Below are 19,244 nucleotides of genomic sequence, written 5' to 3'. Positions count from 1 at the left end.
ATTGATATTATTTTTTTGCCGAATATAAAGTCTGAAATGAGACTATGGCACGTGTCATGTACAATGTACAGGCTTTGCAGCTGCTGGACCCCCTTACCCCCGCCCCCGATCCCCCTCCCCGAGCGTAACCGAGACCCTGCGTGAACGCGCCTGGCCTGCGTTTGCCCGCGGGAGCCCGATGGACTAGGCGCACATCCGGAGCGGTGCGGAGAAGGTATTTGGGTGGAAAAAAGAGAAGCGATTCATCCGTGGTGCCATGAGAGTTGATCAGTACTGTGATCAAGGGCAGACATCTGCAAACCCGGTGAGCGAAATGACAGGGTTTCCGGAATAAACGCCGTGGCCGTTTGGAGGATTGGAGGATTTCTCAAGGGTCAGACTGCGCAAAGTGTCCAGACATTTTTGCGGTTCTAACTTTATACAAAAGTTTATAACAGGCCTATTCTAGTGATCAATTAAGGCAAAACCGTGATTGATGTCATACACATGTGTATGATGCAGAAATAAGATCACATAAACGGGAATGTATAATGTCATTGCTTTTGATGGCTCCTATTGTAGGATCACATTTTGACGCCGTCGACCCATATTACTGATTTGAATGAAAAGTGCGATAAACAGAAATTTAAGTCTGATCAACCCTTAACGTTCCATATGAGAAGATCCGCAGGCTCCGGGGTCTTGCCCAGAAGAAGTGGTGTCTTGTTTTTTTTTTTAATGTATTTATTTAAAATAGTTAACGTGAGAAAAATCTTACAAACATTTATATAATTCTAGAAAGATTTTTTAAAATTTATGAGTGCGGTTTTATTTATTAAGTGTTATATAGGGAGGGGGAGCTGTGTCAGAAGTGGTGACATGATACTATTTAGTTTTTATGGTTTATTCGCTGTTTTCTATTTCAGTTCGGTTTTATTGTAGTCTGTTTAGCCTACTCTGCATCAATGGTAGGCTTAACAGTGTTATACGTAGATATTGACCAAAAAAATTGTGGTGTTTATATCAGTATAAACCCATGAAGAATGGAATGGAAAACACAAACGTTATCAGTGCCAGGGCCGAAAATAGACCCCAATCAGGCGAAGCGGGCCCTCTGGCTCTCCATATATGTCTCCTACTATCGGACCTCCCTGACTCCCTGCGTCGGGCACCAGCTGGGAAGTCACAGCATTTCCACCTGCTCATGTCTGCTCTATATATAGCTGCTGACACACTTCGCCTTTCTTTTTTGGCCCAAATAACTTGAACCGGTCTGTTACCTTAGGCGCCTGCGTGATTGCAGACTTAGACCTCTGAGTTGGGCGTCCAGCTAGCTGATCAGACGTCCGTATCGTTCGTTTATTCCCAGCTGGCCATCGTGCGACTCGCAGAGCTGCGCTTCATCCGGCGTAAAAGTGTCTGCGGCAACTTAAAACTAGCGCAGATGTTCAAGAAGTTTAATCTTAGCTGATCTAGCTGTGCACAGTAGCCATGAATCCAATGGGCTATATTTAATAGCGATGAAATAGCACGTCAGATCAGAGATTGCATTACCAGGGCTGGAAATTAAGATCGCTAATTTAGACGAACACTACCCCTTCTTGCAAGTAAAATGGCATGTAGGTCTGTCAAAATTAACGCTTTAGCATTAAAGTCATAATATATATACCCCAATGGAAGAATAGTATGAGCAAAGGGTTTTAATAGAGACCTGTAGTACTGACAAGGTAGATCGAAAAGGAATTGAAAAACACTGAAATTGGAAAAAAAAACTATCTAGCTCGAATGCATCGTTGTGGCATCCTAATATAGGCCTAGACTTGAAAAATACGAGAATGCCGGAATCAGAGCTGGGCGATTGGCTTTGTACTGACTGCGTTAAAATGTGGTGGTCTGGATGAGTACATTTATAATGGAAATGAATAAGTGATATACTAAAAATAGCTTATTTATTATATATTATTATTATTTATTATTGTAAGATGCGATAGCTAGTGGTTACTCTTTGTGCTTGAAAATAACAGTGTGTTGCGGGCTAGTGAAAATTTATCTTAGCTACAGTATATATATATATTTTTTTTTTTAAACTAAACTAGCCCAGATGACTATTAGCAAAAATTCCACCCCTGCCTTTAAACCTTAAACGACTTCCGGCTTTTGAAGTCGAGACTCGCATTCCGTGCTTCAAAGACTTAACCCAGTTTCGACGTTTGAGTACCCTGAACCATACTCTTGGCCAATTCTCTTTACGTGGCACCTGAATTATTTCAGACTGAAAGTGCCAACCCAAGAGAGGGCAGAGATTTATTAGCTACACCCCTGACTGGGGGCACTTTAAGCTTGTTCCGCCCTTCCTCCTACACAATACCACGCGGCAGCTTTGTGTAACGGTATCTCCTCAACGGGACACATTCCTGGGCTCTTTCTCTATCAGCCGCCTGACTAGCCCTGGCTGAAACGCGCCCCGCACTCTTCGCCGCGATATACCCCGGTGCGCGACGCTACAACTCCAGGGTCATCTTGGTCGCCATCAGCTTTCCGTTTCTGTTTTATCACACATCGGAGTTTCCCACCGCAACAAAGCAAATAATAAACCTTCAGTGGGAAAAAAAGAACGTTGTAATTACAGAATTTAGTCAGTTGCTCCATTGAATGCAGTCGTGTTGAACCAGGCAGTCATCTAAAGCGGCTGGATGACTTGATTCAATAAGCTGATGTCTTCATTAGCAGAAATATACACGGTGACTCATAGTTGGGACAAGAAACAAAAGCTCAGCCTGCAGTAGCTAGAAGAAAACACTGCAAAATCTGAAAACATGTTTCAAGTCCTCTGTTTCAAATTAATCAAATGGCCTAACAGCTTGTGTGTAACTCCAGCATCAAACTTCCTTTAGTGTTTTTATCCGGCATTGTATAGTCGTGTGGCAAGTCCTGTGGACTTATCTTTAACATACAGTTAGGATAAAAAGGGTTAGCTGGAAATTCAAACCGACTGTGTTTGCTTTGGTCTGTTTTATTCACAAAGAGCCGAATCCTGATTAACCAGCTGCGAGAGATCACAGGCATCCATGACCTTCCGGTGCTGCAGGCCGCCCTGAAGGTACGTGGTCCTGTGACAGATCCTTCTCCCTTCTGCTATACCCTGGGCTCAGTGACCCGGAGCAGACCGTGTCCGAGATTAAACCTGAGAATGCGCACCTAGGATCATGGCTAGGATAAGAAAATAGGGTATAGGAGCTTGAACTGGATGGCAGAGAGGACGTCCGCAAGCCAGGCTTGGCGTCGCCGCAAATGTGAAACACGGGCAAGTGTTAACTTGAGCTTGCCAGCCATTTTTAAATGACAAAGGCTCTCTTGTGAAGGCAGGGCCAGGCTCATTTAAGAACACTGAGGCACAGACATCAGTCAGAGGCACACGGTGATTGAGAAGTTCACGGTCTTCGTGGTATACGAAGTCTGTTCATCTACTGTCTTCTCGAGAGGCACACCTTAGTCGCTTAGAGTGTGCGAGGGGTTTCTCGTCAAGAGGCTACAGCACGACCTTCAGCTGTCATTAAATCAACACAGACACAAAACACCCCCACAAAGGGGTTGAAGGGCATTAAGATGAGCTGTGCAGAGAGATATTCACTCTATTAATGTAACGATCACGCCGCTTCCACTGAATTATTGCAGGTCGCATTATCCGTTTTCACACTAACCGATAAACTAAAAAAGGGCGTTTTGTAATTGGATATTTCACGTCAAGTCAAGTCAGATTTAACTGTCGTTTCAAAATAGACATGCGTACAATAAAACGAAATAGCGTTTGTCTCACAATATTTGTACTTGTATTTATTTCTGGAGCATTTTCGTGGCTGTGCGTAGTAAGAATATAAGTACTTTAAGAAAAAATACCGTATTTACAATTAGTGAACGATTGCGATTGTGGGTGAGCTCGGCTAGGTCTCTCTGGTGTTTGTTTAGACCGGCGGCCATCTTGCTTGCCGATTGCTTATGCTTTGTGTTCATCCTGTGCTATCAGGCCAGCCAAGGAGACATGAGCCAGGCCATCTCACTGCTGACCGCCCAAGTGCCTGAGGAAGAGGCCGCGGATGGGGAAGGGGGGGCCTGGGCCGCACAGACAAGTATGTGTGCCGGCAAAGACTAGGACTCTTGTTTCTTCTACGGGGAAAGGGGGGGGGGTAACTATTTTTACTTTGTTTTTAATTGGTTCTGCTCGGCTGCATCCTGCACGCTGTATTCAGCCGTCTGCCACAATCATAAATTTGGAAGGTCACTTAACACCTGACGTGGCTCCCTTAACTCCCCCACCCCTCGAGTTGCAGCTTTACGCTGTATTTTCCAGATGTTGCCATGTCGACGGACAGGCCGAAAGATGACCTTCAGACCGCCATAGAGCTCAGTCTGCAGGAGTCCCAGAAGAGCGAGGCAGAGGAGAGGGAGCTGAGCAGGTAGGGCCTCATTTAGCGGTGCCGTCACGGGGCCGAACGTGCCGGTCTCCGTGGGCATCGCCATCGTCTTATTGAGCGAAGGTGTGGCTGCTTGTTTGCCTTTCATTCTAAATGGATTATGTGTCTTGGCACCATACCGCCGTGGGGTTTTGTAAGCAAAATGCCCTTATAAAAAACTGTGGCTCCTTGTCTTGACTCTTTAGGAAACTGGGTAGCATAAGGGAGTTTGCCTGGGCTAGAGTACTGAGCAGTGCAATGGGGGGTGGTGGTCTACCTTTTGGGATTTGAACCCATGACCCACTGATTTCAAGAACAGTTCATTAGTCGCCAGGCCACCTGCTCCCCCACAAGCTTGTGGCCTGCCTCAGGGTTTGTCTTCAGCGTGTGTGACAGATCAGGCCGCATCTGGGGTGTGTCGCAGAGCCCTGGAGGTCAGCGCGGAGGAGAGTGCGGCGCGTGCCAAGAGGAAGCGGAGCGAAACCCCGGGCGAGAGTGCCAGCCCAGCTGACTGGATCCGGCAGGACGACTGGCCTGTGGGCGTGCGCAACGTGGGCAACACCTGCTGGTTCAGTGCTGTCATACAGGTATCTCTCCGCGCACTGCTCTGGCAGGTCCAACCCAAGGCATTAGAGAAGCGAGTGGCTGCTTGGGGCCTAGTAGCCACTAGGGGGCCCCCCCCTCATCTGGTCAGCCTGTCAAAATGGGAAGGAAGATGACAAATAACAACTAGGTTAATCCCATTTTGCTTAGGGTCTCAAAAAGGGTTGGACAGCCCTGTGCTGTGGGCTTGGAAATCTCAGATATCAAACTGCTGCTCACTGTTACTGTACATGGGGGGGGGGGCTTACCCTACAGCTGTGTCCCTTAAACCCTGTAAGGCTATGAATCAGAAAAAGTACTAGTGAATTAGAGCATAATTCTTAAGCTGCAGTTTTCCACAGGTGACACAGGGTATTTCTGAAAACCGTAATGGAAATCAAACTGGAGTATTTTTTCCCCCCCAGATGTCCTTAAACGGCTTCCAAGAATAGATCACCACTTTATTAACTAATGCTCTGGCACCGTAGCTCCTCCGTGGAGGATAATACATCTCGCTGCGCTTTCTGTCCCTGCGGGCTGCATCATACTCAAGCCTCCTACCGCGATATTTAGTTATTTGAAATGACAGCGGGGTGATGGTGTGAGATTGAGCTTCTCCTTCCAGGCGGGCTGTCTGCATACTAATGGCTTGACGGTTTTCCCGGCCTTGCCTTCGGGCGGACTGCGAGGCAGCTCCTGTGAAATCAAATCCACCTCCTTTCGCCGATGTTGATAGAGAGCGTCGGTAATTACATAGCGCGGCGTCCGCGAAGATATGGTGCGTGGAGAACTTTTAAGGCACCTCCGGAATGGGCTTCCGTCTGGAGATTATCGGAGCTGGAAAAGGGGCCCATTCATCATTCACCGTGGATGCGTTTGCAGTGTATCAATCGGGCATGAGCGTCCCGGAAAGATTTCATCGCCGACGCGCCGTCGACTGGGAGGCATAAACAAACGCGGGACTCTTGGATTTGCGCCGTTCCCGGGCAGATACAGTGTGCCCGGTTTCGCTGTCCATTGTTGAGACGCTCGTTTGCTTTCCCGTCCAGACGAGCCGATTGGTCAATAGTAGCTAAACAAGCTCTGTTTATCAGCTGCTTGTGCATTGTAAGATGGCGATAAGCCGTAATTGAATTCGTTGCGAGGCTGTTGTTCTCGTTCTGTTTACGTTTGTGATTAAATTACACCGTACTTTCGTTTGCCAAAGATAATTGAACTGGAAAATGGATCAGGCTGCACACAGTAGAAATTTATTTTGTTCTTCAGAATGATTGAGTGTAAAAATGGTGCACAAAATATGTAACCTTCTACAGACGTCGCTATCTATCAAACCTAAGGCGCAAAAATCACACAGGGCTGTTTATTGGTCGTATGGCATTGTCTGTGTGGCAGAATGAATTTGTTACTGTAATCACACAACCGTCTGTACACGCTGAAATGTGTTATAATTTTCATGCGACCAACAGCACATTTCAAGAACCGTGTTTTGCGACTCTTGTGTTGCAGTCCTTATTCCATCTGCCGGTGTTCCGTAGACTGGTGCTCAACTACAGCCTGACTGAGAAGGTTCTGGAAAAGTGCAAAAGCCCCTCGGTATGTAAGGTTCATGAGGTGTGTGTTGGGTTTTTGTGAGGTTCTGCCGCCAGATTACAGCAGAAGAGGCTGGGGGGTTAATTACGGTTGTGGCACTTGTACAGAATCTCAGGGTTCATTGAAAAAATGTTTTGAGCGGACGGCGTTTGGTGGAAATGCGACGAATCAGATTCAGTGCGTGTCTGCGTACGCAGGACAAAAGGAATGTAGCCTTCATGCAGGAGCTGCGTTGCCTATTCGCCCTGATGGTGGGCTCCAAGCGCAGGTTTGTGGACCCTTCAGCAGCCGTGGAGCTCCTCAGAGATGCCTTCCGCACCAGCGAAGCTCAACAGGTATGGAGTCTCTGACTGTAGTATGCAAGATATGGGCTTGAAGCCTTCTGGATGGTGCGGACATACAGTGTGTCTGTGGTCATGGACATTTTGGGTATATAATGATGGTAGACCTGAAATCCACCTACTCAGGTTACAATCATCTGATCTTCTTAACCTCCACCTTTCTACCTGCTAGGATGTCAGTGAGTTCACCCACAAGCTATTGGACTGGCTTGAGGATGCTTTTCAGTTGGCTTCTAACGCAAAGTGAGTCGTCGCTTTACATGGTCAACCTCAAAACACCTTTTAATGGTGCCTAGTTTAAGTGCGCTGATGCTCCAGTCAGCATATGGAGAATCCTTTTTGTGTATCTCACTCACTGAATGCCTTTGGCCCTCAGTAATCCTGAAGATAAACAAGAAAACCCAATGGTTCAGCTTTTTTACGGTACTTTTCTGGCAGAGAGAACTTGTGAAGGTAAGGAAAAGAAACAACGCTGACCTTCTGCTGAGAACTTAAAAAAACTAAGTAACGTGGTGTTTTTTTAAGATGTGTTTCTGACACAATGTTTCCTTGTTGTCCTTCTTGTTATTCAGGAAAGACGGTGTCTAACATAGAGCAGTTTGGACAGTATCCTTTGCAAGTTAATGGATTTAACAACTTGGATGAGTGTCTGGAAGGCGCTATGGTAGAGGGGGAGATTGAGTCTCTGCACTCCGATCGTACCACTCCTTCTGGCCGAGAGGTGAGCATTATGGTTTCTATGGAAACAGGGCAGGATCCATTGTCTCGATGCTGATTATGAATACAAATTCTTTTCATCTACAGCGATGGTTCTCTAAGTTGCCACCGGTGCTGACCTTTGAACTGTCCAGGTTTGAGTTCAACCAGTCCTTAGGGAGGCCAGAGAAAATACATAAGAAATTGGAGTTCCCTCAGGTGATATATATGGACAGGTAAGATCTGTGTACGGTATGCGATGTTGTTTACTGGATACATATGTTCAGCAAGAAAACCAATAAAGAAGCCGTCAAAGATAGTAAATTACCAAGCAAATTACCACGCTTGTTCTGAGGCAAAAACGCACAGTGTAATAGTCACTTAATTAGGATAGAGTCTAGTGGGCCACTTGCTTCAGTGATGATGCATGTTCTCCAAGGTACCTCAGTGAGGGAGTTAACTCTCCGATCAGGTATCTCCACAAGAACATTGACCTGACGCAGGGCAGAAGGGAGGCAGTCAGGAGGATGAAGGAACAGCTGACAGTCCTGCAGCAGAAACTAGAGAGGTGAACGTCTGAGTCCTCCTAAATGGATGTGATCCTCAAGGTGGTGTGATGTTGCTCCCTACTGTGCTTGAGGTGCACCCGCCTTTGTTTCACAGTTATAAACACTACGGCTCAGGTCCGGCTAGGTACCCTTTGGCGGACATGCTGCAATACGTGCTGGAGTTTGCAACCACCAAACCCACCAGTGTGTCCCCAGTAGAGGATGTGAGAACCCCACTAAAGGCTTCGACAGGCACCCAAGCCGTGCACCCAGATCCCAACCATGGGGAGTCCAGGTACCAACAGCCCCAAAGGTTTTTAACTTGGCCCTTGTGACAAGCCCCTGATATTACAAAGATTAATTTAAGTCTGAAATGCTTGGGATCGGTCAGACAGCTCGCTCAAGTTAAGATCTCAACAACAATAATACGTGTATGTTCTGCCAGATACAGGACTTGAACCTATGACCTACCGCACACAAACAGAGATCACTAACCCACTATGTTATACACCACCCTCTGACATGCATCAACCAGTATAACACAATGTTTATAATACCTTTTCACTTCTGATGTGCAAAACATGTCAGATCTAAACACATCTTGGCACTCGCTGTTTGTTTAGCCTCCGCTGCAAGCGAAAAGTGGAACACAAGCTTGTTTGTAGCCAAAATGTTACAGGTCCAAGTTCTAGTAGCTGACATTCTGCATGCTTCTACTAGGTTGTACAAAAATAGGCAGTAGCCTGCTGGGTAACTGCCAAATGATGTAACATCTTGTGTGGTTCATAGCCAATCAGAATTGGACGACACAGGCCCGTCAGACAGTTCAGGCAGTCAGGTGACCACAGCTCAGAGGACACCCATATACAAACCCTTCACCCAGTGCAGACCCCCCATGGACTCTCCCCAACATCCTGCGCCCCACAGCATATCTGAGGAGGAGCTACATTATGTCAAGAGCTGCCTGCAACGCTGGAGGATTGAGGTGGAGAACAACATCAACGGTACGCCCACTGCCCGTCCACCTTTTTAATTGGTCGGTTCTTTTGATTGACAGCACTGCTTTTACGCTACAATCCCTCTGATTGGTTAGGTTATCGCTTGACTGTTCTATTTGTGTTTTTCCCCTGGAATGATATGGAGTAACAAAGCGGTTATAGATATTACTCAACATTACTATCCGAAAAGTTGTAAATACTCTAACACTCAAATATAAGTTGAGCTCATTTGACCTGAATCGCTCTCCTTTGGTAGTGGTCCTTGGCTTCTTCTATGATTGCTTCCCGCTCGCCTGATCCAGGTCCGTTCCTTGTTTTGCATACAGAGCTAAAGAGCAGCATCGAAAAGATCAGCCAGTTGCTGGAGGCCATGTACTCGGACAACAGGCTGTGCCAGGTGACTGATGCCTCGGCGTGGTCTTCATGGAGGCGTGACCGTCTGGTGGCTTTGATCCGTAGATTAGATCAGCCTGTTTATGCCTCGATGCCAATGATGCCTGGTTTTTCCTGCTTCATATTTTCAACTCTTTCGTCACGAACGTTACTCTAGACAAGGCAGCCCGTCGAATGTACCTGCCCCACAGATTCTACTTCACTGCCCAGAATTGACATTCAACATCTTATTTTAGAGAAAAAAAATTCAGCACTACCCTTATCCACCTGCAGTTCACTAACTCAGATTAATCTTTTTGTTGCAGTGCCGTTGATGAGGTTGGGTGTTCATACCTTCCATTACTTTCGGCAGTCTTATTTTGTGTCACTCTGGGCAATCCTTATCAAATTATCTCCTTCCCACACTGTTCTTTAACACCCAGATTTACCATGGAGTGCTTAAGAGTCGTTGCCCTGTAGCAATGCTTGGCCTGGATACCAATGAGGGCCCATTCGTAAAGGATGTAAGTGACAAGCGCCTTTGATTTCACCTGCTCCTAGGTACCGTACCGGCTCCATGCTGTGCTGGTCCATGAGGGACAGGCTACAGCGGGCCACTACTGGGCGTATGTCTTCGACCAATCCCGCAAGAGCTGGCTCAAGTGCAACGACGTCTTGGTGACAGAGTCGTCTTGGGAGGAGCTGGAGCGCGACTCTTACGGCGGCTTGACCAACGCCAGCGCCTACTGCCTCATGTACATCGACGACACGCTTCCCCATCTCATCGCAGGTCCGTCCCCTTTGCTCATCGCTCTGCTCTCACCTGCCAATAGGCTTGGGCAGCATCTAATTATTTATACTGGAATACCGTCCAAAAGAGTTATTCTGGCATTTAGAAATCTTGAAAATTGGGCTTCTTGTTTTCAAGATTACAAAAATGCTGCGGTGCCCCCCCAAAAAATGCGGTATACTAAAAATAACGGTAACACTGTACTTAAAGCAGTCATCATAATGCATTATAGATACCTTCGTAATGGTTCATAATGGTCAGTATAAGCCATTATAATGCATTATGAAGGTATGTATAGTGCATTTTAAATGAGAGCTTCATAGAGCATTCATAATGCAAAATGAACATGGCTATAATGCGTTATGCCTTTTTAATAAAGTCATAGCCGTGTTTATAATACTTTATGAATGCATTATAATGCATTGGGAAGGTATCTATAAATTTGCACTTTTCCGAGTCTCTTTCAGCCTGGTCTTGTTTTCTGAATATAGTCCCGCATTTATTTGTACAGTATGAATGCAGTAATTCTGTGCACATCTAAGGCAGCCCCGCTTTGTCTCTACGCACGCAGGCCGCATGCCATCCCCCATCATGGAATCAATAACGCTTCGCCGAGCACGTAATTGTCTCGCCGCAAAACCGTGGCCGCTTCAGATTATCTGCGGAAAATGCGGCATTGAGTTTTACATTTAGAAAAGTAGGTCTTAAGCTTATTTTAGCAAAGTAAATCTTAGGTTCACGATGAAATTGGCTGATTAGGATCTAATGAGGACCTTGGCTAGAAAACAAGCCTGAATATCTTGCAGCCCCAGGAAAGCGGTTTCAGTATCGCTGCTCAAAGGCGAGCTGCCTGCAGTGAGGTTTACTCCTATAGGCCTTCTTTGTCACTTTTTATTACACTGTCTTCTGGTACTGGATTTTTCTGGGTCTCACAGAGGACACCGACAGCGAGACGGGCCAGGTCCTTCAGGGGATGGACGCCCTGCCACCGATCCTCAGGCGCTACGTGCAGGAGGACAACCGCTGGTTCCAGCAGGAGCTGCGGGAGTGGGAGGAGCAACTGGGCAGGGAGCAGCGGGAGGCGCCCGCCGGGCCCGAACCCAGCCCCGAGGAAGCGCAGGGGTGTGTGACGAAGGTGGTCAAACATGAGGAACCAGGTGGGTGTGCATCCTTAGCTGGAACGTCATTGCTGCTCTTCATTGCTGCTCTTCATTGCTGCTCTTCATTGCTGCTGTCTTAGCTGAGTGTTTCTGGTAGCTGTTCTGGATTCCGTTCCATTTATACCAGGGGTCTCTGGTATTTACCTGAGAACAGGTGTGACTCATCAGAAGGCAGGTAGGATAGAAAACCTACTGGACAGTAGCTCCTCAGGACCAAAGTTGGCGAGCCCTGGTATATAGTAAGTCTCGGGGGACACTATGTGGCTCCGTGGGGTTAGGCCTGTGCTCAGAAGGTCGCGTGTTTGAATCCCATCCTTGACATAATAATCACATCTCTGTTGCGCCCTTGAGCCAAGCCGTTAACCTCTGGAAATGCTGCAGGGACGTCAGATAAATGAACTGACACTGCACTCAAACCCAAAGCTTCACTCTCAACTGTGCGTATGTCTCAAAAAAAGAGTGATAATGAGATATGTGTGGGGAAAAGAGTATTACAGTGCAAGTAGCAAATAAAGCATCATTTCAGTGCCCCCTGGCACTGGAATCAGTGTTTCCAGATTGCCCTTACTTTGTGTGCCCTGTGCTGGCCGGCGTGGGGTCCAATCTCATGGCCTTCTTCTGGATAAACAGTTATGGAAGACGAATGGATGCTTTTAAGTGATTCAATTCCAATCATGCCAGATGTTTTTGCATTTGGCAATTAGCACCATTAGCGGCTTTCCAGCAGCGTAATTAGCTAAATCCTGCCAGTATTTTACGATTAAAAATTCCTTAGTTACATAGAATATAGTCCTTGTTAAAAATGTGTCACTTGCTAAGTGTATCTAGGTGTTGCTAAGTGTATTTTCCCCTTCTGCCATTTATGGTGTAATTAATACAAATGTCATAGTAATACAGTTGTAATACATTTAAAATGGAATTTCACATTCATACCAAAAACACGGTAAGTTGTTGACGGTGGTGACGCCTATGTTCACTGACCCAGTTCACGCCTTAAACGGAGCATTAAATGGCAGTTTTCGCCAAAAGGCTTCTTGCCGATCACTCCACAGAGCCCACCCTCAGTCAACCGCCGCTGCTCCCGACAGAACACGTCACCGTCGACCCGGAGCAATCAGATCAGCCTGGGGCCGGTACAGAAGACTGTGGCCAAGATAACGAGGAAGAAAGTCATCGGTTTCAGGTGGGAGTTGGCATGTGGCGTACGACTCGATCACCGCACTTACCTGCATGGGATCAAAGGGGATTCACTTAAAGACACTTGCATGCGATTTTATTGGTCATTCTGTTTCTGGGCTATTTTAATATGTTTAATTATTAATAGCCACCATTACATTATCAAATCCTCCAGGTAGCAGTAGTATCTTTATTGTGTATTCCAACCTGAAGTTAATGTAACACATGAAATCCCCCCTTGTTTTTTGGTAACAAGGTAATCATGAATATAACAAATGTAAATGATACTTTGTTGCTTTGTTTTGTTGCTAATGGTTATTCAAGTTTCCCCACTGAACTGTTTGGATACACAAACATACACAAACATCCCTAGCATGACTACAGCTTAGAGCCGCAGGGCTTTGAATATCACACAAGGACTTTTTTTTTTCCTTTTGATTTTCTAGCCAAGGTAACAGGACAGATTATGGACAAGGTATCAAACGTTTCTGCCGCTTGTTTGCCACAATCCACTGTAACATCCAGAACAGAGCCTTACATTCGCTTTTAAGGAAAATTAACTGAGCAAATGTGAAGCTCTTTAAACCTGACATACCGTATGACATGCGCAGTTTTTTTCTGTGATCTTCTAGTAAATTATTACATGATGCCCTCTAGTGGTCAATTGCAGTATAACAGTATAAGTTAATGTACAACGTGCATCAATTTCTAAAGAGAAAATCTAGGATGCTTCCGTTATCAATGTGAAGCAATTGCTTGGATTTACACCCTGTGCGGACGCCTGATAGTTTATTTTATTTTTTAGACAAATATGGTTAGAGGAAGGTTCCGGTCACTTGACTACTTTCTCCATGGCGTTCTTACGTCACTTTGTGTTACCTGTTTGACGCTGATCTTCAGGATGCTGAGGCAGTGGCGGAGGACGAGGCAGAAGCAGCAGGAGAGAATGAGGTTGAAGCAGAAGCAAAGACAGGAGGAGAGGCCGAGGCAGAGAGCGAGGGGGCGGGAGAGGCCCAGGCGGAGGGTGGGGTTGAGCCAGAGCCTCAGGCCTCGCCTGAGAAGGAAGCCCCCCCAGCAGAGAGCCAGCCTCCTGAGAACCAGGTGTTCGAGGTGGAGATTCCCAGCGTGGGGAAGATCCTCGTGCGCTCTGACGCGGACGGCTATAATGAAGAGGTGTGTAGGGACGAGACGAACGTTCAGTTACAGCGAAAATATATAGTTCCTTATAGCAGGGCTCCCTAATCTGCTTCTCATAGTTGATGCATATTTTTGCTCCACTGGGAGCTGGGAGGGAGCAAAAATGTGGACAGTCTGTGTTGGGAAACACTCCTTTATGTTTATCCCAAAGCATCCATACTTATGCTGTGTGAATGCTGATTGGTACAAACTGTTTACCTGCAGCCGTAAAACATCAATGACCGTCCATCACCCATCTATCATATATGCTTATTTAGTACTGGGTGCAGTAAGTCTAGAGCTTATTCAGGAAGCACATAGCACGAGGAAAGGAGCGCCCTGCTTTGTACGATTTACCTCAGCGAGTCTCGGTCCAGTTCAGATTAACATTGACTTGCTGTACGATTTAGAGAAACAGAATCTTTTTCTTTCCCTTTCTCGTGGCCTTCTGCATACTGCCCCCTTGTGGCAGATGATGCTCACACCAGCCATGCAGGGAATCATTATGGCCATCGGCAAAGCCAGGCAGGTGTTCGATAAGGATGGACCAGAGGCTGGTCTCATCAAGGTATCTCAGTTTGACGTCCATGTCTGGGGTCTCATTGCCCGCATTTGAATATGTGTTAAGTAAAGCCTCCTATGTTCTGTGTAAAAAGTGTCCATAATTTGTTAATGATGTCAGCGGTAGTGTTGAGCTTACATTATGCTGAGGGTTCAGACCCCCCTCCTCTCTCAGGCCTTCCATGAGGAGTACTCCCGACTCTATCAGCTGTCCCAGGAGGCGACCACCCCCCAGAGCGACCCCCGTCTACAGCATGTGCTGGTGTACTTCTTCCAGAACCAAACCCCCAACCGGGTCATTGAGCGCACGCTACTCGAGCAATTTGCCGACCGGAACCTGCGCTACGATGAAAGGCATAGTCCCCCCGCCCCCCCCCCCCCCCCCCCCCCCCCATCAGCTGCCTCTACTCTGGGAATGGCATGGCCGCTGGTTTATGGAATTCCGGAATAGAAACTCAAGCATCACACTTAGAGGATCCCTTATTGACATTATTATTGGCACAAATTACTACTTTTTGGGTGCAGCATGACAATAGAAGGTTTGCAATTAGGACACTATTTTTATTAACGTGTAACTTTGTTTAGGTTAACATCTGATGAGATCTAGTGACAGGACAGATTTATAACCAGTTACTAAACTATAACCAATCAAACACGACTTGCCACTAACCCATAGTGAAAAAATTAGCTTTGCTTCTTAAAAAACATATTTTGTTACACTTATCTTCTCAGATGCAAAATATAGAGATAAATATATAAATCATGTACTAACTAAAGTTTTTGGTAACACTTCACTTGAGGTGGCACAAATGTTTGTACACACTAACTTTTTAATGTATTAATTAACCAGAGACTAAGTGTTACTTACACACCGATCCCATGTTCGTTCATCATTAATCAATAATAATGTATTTTATGCAGTTAGTATATTTGTTTAGGATTTGTACTTGAGAAGTAACCGAGTTGCTACGTTATTCATGCCCCCTTAAATAAAATGTTAGTATTTTTTATGGAAATAAAAAACAATAAATGTGTATTGCCGGTACCATCACTGATGTCGGACGGTGTCCTAATTTTTCAGGTCCATCAGTATTATGAAAGAGGCTCGAAGCAAACTACGTCTTATCAAACCCGAAGATATGGACATGGATGAGTATATGGTGAGGGCTGTGACCTATTGCATTGTACCACTGTCTCACTTCCTTTCCCACTTTCCTTAACCCGCCTTCGCACTTTCGGTCCCTCCGTCTTTGGCAGAAATGGCACGACGACTACAGCACATTCCTGAATGTGTTCCTGCACCTTCTGACGGGGTTGGAGCAGTACCAGAATGGCAAGTAGGTGGACCTGAGTGGGAGCCGCCTCAGGGAGTCCATCGGCCCTGCGTGCTGACCTTTCTCCCCACCGTTCCAGGATCAGGGAAGCGCTGAACTGCCTGGCCTACGCCTTCCGGAGCAACGCGGATTTGCTGAAGGAAGGCGTGAGGAAGGGCGTCGACCCATCGCTCATCACGCTGTACAGGAGGAAGTGCCTAACAGTAAGGATCTCGTCTGCCACACAGCTCACTTCCCCATTAGTACCTGATCGTTATGGTACTGAATTTGAAACCAGAATCGGGATCTCAGGCTAATTCCCAGGAAGACCATCGCAAAGGTCTGAATTCCTTCTGCGTGGTATAACTGGAAATTTTCAGTCTTACAACTAAGCACGTAATGTCAACTTGAATTAACGCACAAATTATGTACAGGGCTAGAATTCCATGCAAGTTTCGCTAATTAAAAATGAACTGCAGCTGGCGTTTATTGATATGTTAATCTGCATATATCCTCCTGAGATCCGTTGGGGAAGAACATAATTTTTATTGATCATATTTTAGATTTGACTGGAAGAATAATTTGGCAAGGTCACACCTGCCATACACAATATCATCTTAAAGCCTTGAATGTCCTTTTTAAGCACAACAGGACCTATTAGAGTTGTGGAAGAAATTTCTCGAAGTCCGATGTTTAAGTGTTTGACAGAACTTTATTATTCGATGAGCTCAAAGGGAACAGACACTCAGCAATCATGAGTCTCGTGTTCTGTTCCCCGAGCAACAAATGCATACATCTTTTATGGCCTAAAATGCGACAGTCATCTGACAAATCAAGGACAAGTCAGATATCTGGACATTCCAGTTACTTCTGCCTTTCAAGGTCCAGGCAGTTCAAGGAAAGTTTGGCCATCTGGAGATACCAGTTTCTTCTACTTTTTCAAGGTCCACCTATCAGCTTAGAACAAGTCTATCTATTTGGGACTTTTCCTTTTGCTATATTATTCTAGGACTCGCTGTTCTCTTTTTCTATATTTTATATTATCCAATACTATGCATACATTTTATAGTATCTTCGGCAACAGCTTACTTCTCAGGTCATGCCCTTGCTTTGACCTGGGCCTCTTGCTGAACAAGTTCCTCTATAGAAAATAGAAATTTCTTACTTAAGCAGATTTGCATTATTGTTTGATACATTCAATTAATGACAAGTAAATTACATTGTTTCAACCACTATGTGTAAATCAACAACACATTATAAACTTAATTGTTAATTACTGATTAGGTAATGCATTTCGCATAATCATCTATATTCCATTATTGATTACTGATTAGCATAATCAAGAATTTTCTATTACAGAGTGGCATGTATGATATGACAATATTAGCAAACACATAAGTTCAGGTCCAGAAAATACAAATCCGTTGAAATTTGTTTCAACCAGCCAGTTGAGCATAAAGAGTCATAGTCAAAAAGTAGTCAGCTGGTTGGTTGAAACAAAATCTTGGTCCGGATTTGTACTTTTTGCACCTGACCATGAGCTGTCAGCATTTCCCTCCTCGCCAAGGCTCAGCGTCTCTGCCGGCTTGGTCTCCGTCTGCACAGGAGCTGAACGACAATGCGATTAAGCTGTTCGCTAGCGGTGATGAGATGGGCGTGTCCGAGGGCGTGGCTATCATGAATGACGCCGTCATCCCCTGCATGCACCTGATGACCCGCGACGATGTCAGCCAGGAGGACCTGGATGTCATCGAAATGATGAGGACCCGTTGGTGCTCCTACTTGGGACAGGATATGGATGGTGAGTGGACTTGGAAGAATCCATGGAATAATAATGATAGTCAGAATCTAAATCCATTTATTCCCCAGTACAAAGCGTACAACGAATTTGTTTCGGTGCAGCTGGTGGCATGAAAATACACAAAACAATAAGTAGATTTTTTTTTTCTTTTAAAGAAACGTGGAGAATTAAAAAAATGTGCTGTTAATTAAGAAATAAACATGTAGATAAATACGGGTGAGACGACGTGGGATATCGCAATTTCTTAATGCCATTAACAGTTTGGGGTATGTGCAAATAAACTTAAAATTAATAAATTAATGGGAGTATAAAATGCAATGGATGGGAAATTGTTATTATTATTATTATTATTACTACAGCACCTTATCTGTTTAGAAATTTTTAAATCAAAAGGAAATGAAAAAGAGCAGCATGAAATATGCTGTCCCTCTCTGAATGACTCCACCCTCTTGCTCCGGCTGTGCAGCTCCCCTGCAGGAGAAGCTGGGCGAGTTCCTGCCCAGGATGCTTGACTGCTCGGTGGACCGGGTGGTGCTGACGGAGCTGCCCCAGGTGCGGCCCGGTGTGCCGCACGACCTGTGCAGCCGGCTGGCCGCTGTCATGGAATCCATTCACGGAACCTCGGTGGTGACCGTGACGTAAACACGCGTGCATGACATGTCTCCCAGGCCAACGGGGGACGACCCCAGCGCCTCCAGTCTATTCTACCATCAGGCTTTCATTCAGCGGCACTTTCACTGACTCATGGAAAGACGCATATTACACCAATTAAACTGCCATAGAGTCCTGCAAGGTCCCACACTGAGATGGGCTGGAGGAGGTGAGGATGCCCACCCGGGACACCGAGCAGGGTGACATCATCAGGTGGAGCCCTGTAAGCAGAACATAGATCCTGGATTGTCACTGAGAGTATTATTTTGTGCACTGTTTTGTATTCCGATGCATTTTTTATTTCTTAGCCTTTTATCCGGCCTAAATCAAGGTTAAAACTTCAGACCAAGGTTATAATTACCTCCCTCTATTGGAGAATTAAAGAGCATAGGGTCTTGAAAACCTACAACATCATGGTTTTGAGCTATTCTGAGAATCTTATGTATATGGAGATGAATTTGTTTCTGTAGATTTGTTCCATTTTGGCTGAAAATGGATCCCACACACGATCTTCAGTAAAAATGTCACCCATTTCCTGTGATTTATTGTCTTTTGAATTCATTCTGTCCATTCCTCCATTCAATATGTTAATAATTCCTTAAAGGTAATGGGGCGGTCTTGAGCCAATGCACAGCTACTAGTAGATGTATCGGAAAAATATGAATGGCTACAGTACTTGAATGGAAAAAGCCCTGATTCTATTGGCTCAGGATGTACGCACAGCTACCCTAATTCTCATGGTTACCTTAGAAGTAATTTCTTGGGTTTTGTTAGACACTTTGCGAGTTGCACTGTTACATCAACATTGGGCACTGATGATGTCAATTTGACCGTAAATATCTGCACTCTCGCAGACCCAGACCTTTTTGTATATGCTACACACTTTGTACATACCTGAGTGTTCATAAATCCCTGTGTAATCATTCTGAAAAAATTACACAATGTTAATACTGTAAACTTCTAGACTAATACTGTTTACTGTTCATTGCAACCACATTCTGTTCTGTTGATCCACTTCAGTTTGCCTATCACACTAAAAGATCCACTTATGATGTCATC

General features: G+C 45.4%; 1 protein-coding gene across 4 annotated transcripts; it reads left to right on the top strand.

Annotated features, from left to right (window-relative positions):
- The first annotated feature begins 143 nt into the window (after positions 1-143).
- On the top strand, positions 144-18,726 carry usp28 (ubiquitin specific peptidase 28). 4 transcript variants are annotated; one of them, XM_048982757.1, is made up of 26 exons: positions 144-304; positions 3,005-3,079; positions 4,004-4,106; positions 4,328-4,433; positions 4,855-5,017; positions 6,519-6,605; positions 6,800-6,937; positions 7,116-7,186; positions 7,320-7,396; positions 7,516-7,664; positions 7,748-7,875; positions 8,112-8,207; positions 8,303-8,482; positions 9,115-9,191; positions 9,512-9,582; positions 10,119-10,347; positions 11,283-11,504; positions 12,560-12,690; positions 13,584-13,856; positions 14,332-14,427; positions 14,596-14,774; positions 15,502-15,580; positions 15,678-15,757; positions 15,834-15,957; positions 17,339-17,534; positions 18,001-18,726. In XM_048982757.1, the coding sequence occupies exons 1-26, from the start codon at positions 257-259 to the stop codon at positions 18,174-18,176; spliced, it is 3,354 nt and encodes a 1,117-aa protein (XP_048838714.1). In that variant the 5' UTR covers positions 144-256; the 3' UTR covers positions 18,177-18,726. The 4 variants fall into 4 exon arrangements, with proteins under 4 accessions (XP_048838714.1, XP_048838712.1, XP_048838711.1 ...); XM_048982755.1 differs by having other exon boundaries at positions 8,977-9,191; positions 12,596-12,690; XM_048982754.1 differs by having other exon boundaries at positions 8,977-9,191.
- The last annotated feature ends 518 nt before the right edge of the window (positions 18,727-19,244 follow it).

The sequence above is a fragment of the Brienomyrus brachyistius genome, chromosome 18, assembly GCF_023856365.1.
Source record: "Brienomyrus brachyistius isolate T26 chromosome 18, BBRACH_0.4, whole genome shotgun sequence".
In the NCBI taxonomy this organism is placed as follows: Eukaryota; Metazoa; Chordata; class Actinopteri; order Osteoglossiformes; family Mormyridae; genus Brienomyrus; species Brienomyrus brachyistius.
This window is presented reverse-complemented; position numbering and strand designations above follow the sequence as displayed.